This window comes from Acanthopagrus latus, chromosome 11 (assembly GCF_904848185.1).
Source record: "Acanthopagrus latus isolate v.2019 chromosome 11, fAcaLat1.1, whole genome shotgun sequence".
Classification (NCBI taxonomy): Eukaryota; Metazoa; Chordata; class Actinopteri; order Spariformes; family Sparidae; genus Acanthopagrus; species Acanthopagrus latus.
The window spans coordinates 17122239-17130370 of NC_051049.1; the positions used below are offsets into that span (position 1 = coordinate 17122239).

The window sequence follows — 8132 nt, forward strand, 5'->3', positions numbered from 1 at the left end:
CTGAACAGGCCTTTTTGCTCGAGGAATTCAAAGGAATTCCAGGTGTCTCCTCAGTGTTATATGGATGTGACGGTGTGTGTGTGTGTGTGTGTGTGAGGTCCAGAGCAGCTGGCAACATGGATTTACCTGAGGGCAGCAAAGGGAAGAGGAGCGCTTGCCTTTCTTATCTCTTTCTGTCGTCTTGTTTGATCGGCTGGTTTGGGGTCAGTGCCGTGTCAAGAAGGAACTGAGAGGCGGTGATTAAAAATCAATTCTTCCCATTTACGTCCAGGTATCAGCAGGGCTGAAGCTGAGCGTTTTAGTTGCGTTGTATGCTCGCTCCAGAGTTCATCATTAGTTAACTGGGTTCACACACCTGTGGCTGATTCAACAGAGGGGAGTTCTCTGAGAGACTATGATGGGATCTCAGTTTAAACCAGACCTGTCAGCCTCACATCCCCAGGCATCTCCGTGCGGTTACTCAAGATTGATTGCCACTTAGCCTCAGCACAGGGCTCCATTTGACTACAAGAGGTGAGTCTCCGAAAGCTTTGGACTCCTGACAAATGTGATTTACACCACCTTATAAGTCATACGCAGACTTACTGTCTCAGCCCTGTTTATTTTCAAGGAAGGGCATGGACAATAACTGTTTATCAGCTAGTCAGTGTTGCGTCAGCATTATTTACAATCGCTGCTGTTGCTTGCCTCAGTTGAAACCATCATGCTTAAAGCTAAAACAACATCCAGTCTTCATCTTTATAACCCCTGCTGTAAAATCTGCGCTTTTCAAAGGCACCACATAGACTAACAACAGTCATCACCTGGCTCTTTTCAAAGAATTTTTCCCTGTTTTTGTTTAGTCTGCCCTCTGGCCGACCCCACGCTTTGACCTGCTCAGACCTATGTATGTCTTTCCCCAGGTTGTGCTGCTCTGTCCCAGGCATCTGTTTTCTAGATAAGAGCCGTGAGTGCGAGGGCTGATTCATTGCTCTGTCACCGACATGGCGTTGGGGCCGTCGACATCTCCGCTCTCCCTCAGCCCATGTCTCCCATGGCTCTGTTTTTTTATAGCGTGACAATCCAGATTTAGTGACAAATCAAGCAGCATGCTAAGGAAAAGGCTTTTCTGTTTGTTACATTAAGAGATCGGCTTTCAAAGAAGGAAACAGCAGATCATTTAAACGTTCCGTGTCCCCACCTACACGCTGACCCTGGCCGTCATGAGATATAAAAAGTTTCCTTGTGAATGATGACAGGTTGGGACAGGAACCAAACCCTGAGCTCCACTCTCTCCAGTGACCATGCTGTGAGCTTGTCAGTAGCACATTTTAGGAGCAGCATCCTAAAGGAGCCTCAACCTTTGCGCTGAAACTCATCCGCTGAAAACTCATCTATTGCTCTCCTCGGTTCTCCCTCACCTCTGTGTAGGCTACTTGTCCAGCAGGGCCACGCAGTTTCACAGTCTAATTACATGTCAATTAAAGGCTTTGTGGCTCAGGACTCCTTCTGCCAGCGCTTCGGCCGTAGCAGGCTTAGAGGACTCTGCAGAGAGAGAGTGAATGAGATATCATTTCATGTGGAGATCAGCCGAGAGAAGGCCTTGAAAGGGGGGATTGGGAGGAAAAAGGCTCCCCTCACTCTCTCCCTCTCTCTGTCAATGGGCGACAGTCCCTCCACCCGCACCGACCCGCACAACACCCAGCATTTTATAGAAGGGGCCTCTGGGATAGAGGCCAGAGGATTATGGGAATATTCATGACCAGATAAAGGGGTGAGCGGTTGAATGTCTGTGTTTTGGGGCTCATCTCTTAGGTAAACAGGGGCCTAAATGGAGTTTTAGATCGCTACTCCCACTGCTGCTCAGTGAGGAACCGGCAGTGGTGACTCTGCCCACTGTGTTTTGTTGCATTTCCACAGGACGGTGAAAAGAAAGCCTTGTTGTGGCCTTTTCTTCCTCTTGCTGCTGTCTTTTGGTGGCAAACAGATGGTGCTGGGGGAAATAAATATCTGTTTCTCACAGTTTTTATCCACAGAATATTGGCTTTTCTGAAAGACGCCATTCACATTCAGCAATGGCCTCCTGGGCTCCTAAAAGCTGCTGTGTGCTCATTTTAAAGTCATTAAGCATCCTGCTGTAACGACATAGTCCATGGGTTGGCTGTCTTCTCCCCAAAATACCATAGTGGAGCTCTAATTGTGCAAGTAGTAAAACCTAGCTAGAACTAAAACATATATCAGGATAGTTAACATTGTGACGAACACACAGACAACAAAGGGTTTTGGTCAATGTCCCACTGTTTCTTTAACTTTCATACTGAAGCTGATGATATTTATTATTCAGTTATAACATCGTAGTGTCTGTTGTTTTGGTCTCTTTGGGGATTTGTTGAGATTTTTCTTCTTATTTGAATTGGGGTGAAGCATACCTGCATTTATAATAATAGTAAAAAAAGTGTGGCATTTCACATGAAGATGATGAAAATTCGATCCAAGAAGTCCAGTTTTAATAACAGATCCAGACGTTTTGAGGTCTGTGCTTGTTTGGTACAGATTCCAACATTTCAATGACATTTACTATACAAAAAATACAACTTTTTATGACTGTCATTGCACTTTTTCAGGTGCCATATTTTATTTATGATCACGACAATGTAAACTGGGAACTATGGATTTCACATTATCAAGAAACCCGCTGGGAACGTATGCTTGCTCATATTTGATTGGCTGGTGCAGGGCCTTGCCAGATGCCATTGGCTCAAACTCTTCCTGGACAACCCTGCATGTTTATTTGCCACATTGGCACCACCACTTTGCTCATTTTTTCATGCAGTTCTAATGTCTGCCTCCCAAGATTAAAGGGTCTCATTTGTTGTGAAGTTGAGTCAGATTTGTATAGGCACACATTAGCCTCAGGAGGCTTTACACTCTGTACAAGAGCCACCCTCGTACAGTCACAGCTCTGTGCTGTACTCCACTGTAGCTCTGGATCAATAGTTGCCTCAGCAGCAGGTGTTGAATTAAAACAGAATCATTTAAGCCTCCCACTGTAAGGTTTCCCATATAATCTGGGGAATCAAACCTGTTTCTTTTCTTATTACAAGGCTTCTAATCTAGACCACTGCTGCCCAGTGATTCCACAGAGCTCGTCGTGGCTGCCCGACAGTTGGCAGCATCTTTAATGTTTGACCCGCGTGAATCGGTCTGCATCTGAAACACAGGCTCCACAGAGCACCTTATCATCAGCCACATCTAAACCCTGCTAGAGGCTTTGAAGCCTGAGCCAGGGGATTTCCCATGTTTTGATGATCTGACAGTCCTCCTTTTCTAACACCAACCAAAACTCCACCCCCTTGTACCACACATCTCTTTCTCCTCAGGTCGGACAGATGTTGGTAATCCAGCTCTGATTGGCTTGGATTGAGCTATGTTGTCCTGTGGTCAGGCACACAGCCCACGCGGCTGAACTCTGTCAGTTGCCTTTGAGCTGTGCCCTGCGGTCGGCTGTATGTTGGAATGGCATACCGCGGGGTTATGTTTCATTCAACCCCACACCTGCTGCAGTGACTTGTCAGCATGCCCCGCAACAGGCCCCCTTAATGCCTCCATTAGGTGTTGTAATCTCCACCTAACGCCCTGCCATTTTGCCTGAGTGTGTTAACAGAGTATCAAAGGCCGGGGATTTTTTCTTCCCCCACCTGCTAGCAGCAGAGTGTGTAGGAAGGTTAAAAGAGGTGGAGGTGGCATGACTGTACAACTCTTGCTGATTTTCCAGACATTGAGGTGATATGGTCTGTGTGTTTCCGGGCAAAGCTTTTCTGGCTGTCAGTTAATTTTTCCTACCTGTGCGTGTGTGTGTTATCCAGCACTTCTCAGCTCTGCTAGTGTGTCAAGACGTGTGTGGGGGTGTGACTGCGTCTCTCACGGCCGTGTGCTTTTCACCCGTCAGGAAGAGGATACCTCGGCAGCCGTGCTCCCATCAAAAGGGGGCTGCACACAAGCCCCTGAGTACGATATTTAGTTTCACCCCAAAGCACGCACACAGTCATCACCTTTGTGCCAACCTGAAATGGACACTCAGGACACTGTTGCTCTGAGGTCCAAACCACAATGATTCATCCCCCTGAAAACGGACAAGTCTTTTTAAAACTGTTTTCATTGGGCCTTCTCGTAGGAAAACAATTGACAAAAGGTCGCCTATGGATCTCGTGTGGCTGATTGATCAAGACGAAGCAGTGCTAGTTTGCTCTTCAGAGCCGGTGTTTGAGTTTGTGCTTGGGGGAGATCCAGACAGATTAGCCGGGGTGACAGGGAAGCTGGAGAGCTGGCCAGGCCTGGAGGTGCAGCTGGCATTGGGAGCCACAGCTTCCTTTTTTCCTTGTTGGCCCACAGACTTACTCCAGCCACTGTTTAATCAGCGATTAGGACTGCTTTAGATGGCTCGCTCGTCTCGTGTGACAGTACATGTTGGGTGGAGGGATTGCTCGTCTTATGCAGTCTCCGTACAATAGGAGTGTATTCATGAAGAGAGGTGACTGACTTGTTTTTTCTAGTCGATTCCTCTCCTTTCATGTGAAATGTTGTTGTTATGGCGTCTCCCTCTGTCCATTAGCAACGTGCCCGTGAGGTACATACCATGAGAATGGGAGGGTGAAGAGCTTTGATGTGGTCTATGCTAACTGAGAAAGGCCACACAAGCCTTCACCATCAGATGTGTGATGGAGGTCTGCCTTGAGGTTTGGCTGTCAGTGTCAGAGGGGACCATCTGGTGTTTTGGTGAAAAATATGAGGGAATTTCCACCTGCGTGAAATTACTGTCAGGGTGAGATATATGGTTTAATTATTTCCCTATTTTAAAGCAAATGTACAGCGCGCTGCCCGTCTTGTTGTTGCTTCATTTAGTGCTTGTGTTTTCATGCTCAACCAGAAAAGTAGCAAAAGTTGGAAATGTTTAGGCCTTCAACAATTATGTAATTTATCCATTTATAAAAAGTGACAAACAGTTTCACATTAAAGTAGTTACTGATTAATTTTCAGTAGATCAAAACACTGTCGTGGTATTATAGGAGAAAAGCAGCAGACATAAATAAATCCATGGAATTGAATGATTTCTTGGATTTTTTTTCAAAAAGCCTTCCATTATTCTAGAATCACAATTAATCAATTACTTGACATTGTTTGAAGTGTTTTGGGTTTTTTGTCCGTATTTAGTGTGTTTCTCAGGAGTTTGGCTAATCGACCTACTTTGTGTTTTCCTGCAGAGAAAGTTCGTGAGATCCAGGAGAAACTTGAAGCCTTCATAGAAGCTCTTCACAAGGAGAAATAAGAGAAGCAGGTATTTGTCTCAGTACTTTATAGCAGAACTTACCTGTCATGAAATTAGCATCTGCAATGCAGCAAAATCAAAGCATTCCAATACAATTGTTGTATTGTATTGATTGTTGACAAATTGATCTGTTACATAATAGTATATGTTAAGATCTTAAATATGTGTACTACAGGTATTGTATATCTGATCTGTTGTCCCTTCCCTCCTTTTCTCCCAAAATTATTGAAATTGATAGATTCATGGATCACAACAGAGAAATGCACTGAACAAAGCGACTAAATCTGTAAATGACCGTCATCACCCCCCTGGCCCTGCCGCACCACTCACCTGATTTTAAAATCCATCGCTTGGCTCCCTGTCCCGCTTTTGACGCTGATGGAAACATGGACCTTAACCAAGAGACAAGATGGAGGAACAGTTTCAAGCTTTTCAAACTGTCCTGGGCTTCACAGTGGGACTCGTGCACAGGAGGCCAAACACGATCAGAGCTGGAGGGAAATGAGAAGCTTGCACACCTGACCTCTCATTTTCAATAAATGAGACTCTATGTTCTCACATGTTTTTTGCCCCAGTTTTTTTTTTTTTTTTTTTTTTCCTTTCTTAAGCTGATGGTGTTTGTTTTTATGTGATTTAAGAAGTGTGCATCTTCACTGATCTCTGTGAAAAGAAACACCACTGGCACTCTTCCTGGTGGGTGAAATAGGTTAGAGTTTCATACCTTAATCTCGCCTGGTGCTCCTAAATTACGCCATGACATCACCTCAAGTTCTTTTTTTTGTTGCACTTAGGGTCCCAAAGCACTTAAGTTATCTCTCCAGGTTGCAGCTGTACTCTGCATTTCCCCTGAATGAGATGTGTTCTCACCTTGGTTCATTATGCAGCTTCCCTCCAGTCAACACTCTTCCTTCTTCATTTACCAGATACAATTGAAGGTGTTGGAAACAATATTATGAATAGATTTATTTCTTATTTTTTCAGTGGAATGGAGTTTATTTGACAATTTCATTTGCCAAATGCACATTGCTTACTTTTTGTTTATTTCTTTGTCTGTGTGTGATGTTTGCACTTCCATTGTTATACATTAACATTTCATCTGTACTGTCCCTGTGTTGCAACTGACAGATAATAAAGCAACATCCAAAACAGAAATAGATACAAAAAATATGATTAGACATTCAAGAAATCTAGAGATGACTTAGACACATTATTGAATTAAAGTGCTGCTGTTTTTTAACTGATTATGTGCTAATAATTTGGACTTCGTCTCTCATCCGCCATATAACACCATCAATAAAAAAAAAAAAAAGGTCTGTCATAGTAATATTTTAAAAATACACGAAGAACCAGTTTAGATTAAAATAATTTGTCTTGTAAAGCTATGACACTCTATCTCTATTTTCGGACCTGTGCTTTAGTCTTTCCCAGTTCCATCAGTTCTGTGTGGGTAGGTGGGTTTTCTCAATTAATCTGCACCAGGTTCAACCTCCATCTGTTTATTTGGTCAGTTATGTCCATGTCCACTTCTCTTGTCCTGTATGGGTACATCTAAATGAGCAGGAATTGTCCTCCAAAGCTCAGTAAAAAGGAAAATATCGTACACGCTGGTAGGTAATTTTAAATTTCCGTCTTGGAGTCACTTTCCGGGGCCAGACTGTCTGGGTTTTCGCACTGCTCCCAATCTTGTGCTTCTTCCTCATTCTGATCTCATATCCACTCTCTCTGCACCTGCATCGCCATCATTTGGACTCTTTCCCTCACCCATGAAGACCTAACCTCACTCCTCTCAGCTTGAAAAACAGTCTGATGTTTGACTGAAAGGCGAGTGAGAGACTGCGTTAGCTCAAACTTTTCTTTCATGTGTATATGGGTATAAATATATAGTATCCTGTCCATTCTGTACAGGTAAAGTTAATGGAAAGTCATGGTGATGCTATCATGTACAGCACCGCGTATGCAGAGTGACACACTTGTGTATCAGAAAATTGGTGAGTTGGATAAAAACAAATGTTTTATGTTGTAGAAAGTAATGTTTGCATGGTGTACCCCATCAGATGTGCTTTATTTATTAAATTTGTGTTTAAAAGAAAAAAGTGGAAATAAAAATTGACAAATAAAAATGAGTTTTTTTCATGACGTGTCAGCTTGTCAACTTACAGTCAGTGTTGCACCCCTTTCATTCTTTCTTTCTGTCTTTGAGAATAAATGATTTTCAGTTTGCCCTATTATTATGGAAATATTTTCAAAATCTTAATGTTAAAGCTGAAATAGACAATTCTAGGTGCTGGCCAGGGTCCTGTCGCTTGACCCAAATTGCCAGTATTTGATAACCTCGGATTTCTCTACAGTTGTCAACTTTAGTTTGAAGGACCCTTTAATCCGTGTACCATTATTTATTCAGGAAAAGACTGACTGATCATTAAGTTATTGTACAGCAATGCCCTGACTCCACAGACATACTGTGATACTGTGCTGGATAGAACAAATATGGTAGTAACCATGGTAATAACTAGAGAGAAATGATTCAATCAATTATTTCAATTTCTTTATTTAACCACAACCATAAGAACAAAAATGAAATATCAGAATATAATATTTAAAACAATAAATAACAGACATGCTTGTAAAATTACTGTGAACTACACCTACAGAATGAGGCCCATGCTCGTGACAGTGCACAGTGTGGGTATTAATTAATTGACTTTGGTTGAGCTAGCCTCATCCATCATGAGCAGATGGGTGGGGGGAAAGTTAAAGCTTGATTTTTGGGTGAACTGCCCCTTTAGAAATCATTCCTGGCCTTGAAAACAGCTCATTGTTGAGCCAT

At 43.0% G+C, this 8132-nt stretch overlaps 1 protein-coding gene across 4 annotated transcripts in view; it reads left to right on the plus strand.

The window, feature by feature from the left end:
* Positions 1-7441, plus strand: part of opa1 (OPA1 mitochondrial dynamin like GTPase) — a 39983-nt gene extending 32542 nt beyond the window's left edge. For all 4 annotated transcript variants that reach the window (XM_037114821.1, XM_037114824.1, XM_037114823.1 and 1 more), the window contains 2 exons: positions 5241-5314; positions 5544-7441. In XM_037114821.1, coding sequence (XP_036970716.1) covers positions 5241-5305 — 65 coding nt within the window. In that variant the 3' untranslated portion in view covers positions 5306-5314; positions 5544-7441. The remainder of the gene's footprint in view (positions 1-5240; positions 5315-5543) is intronic.
* The last annotated feature ends 691 nt before the right edge of the window (positions 7442-8132 follow it).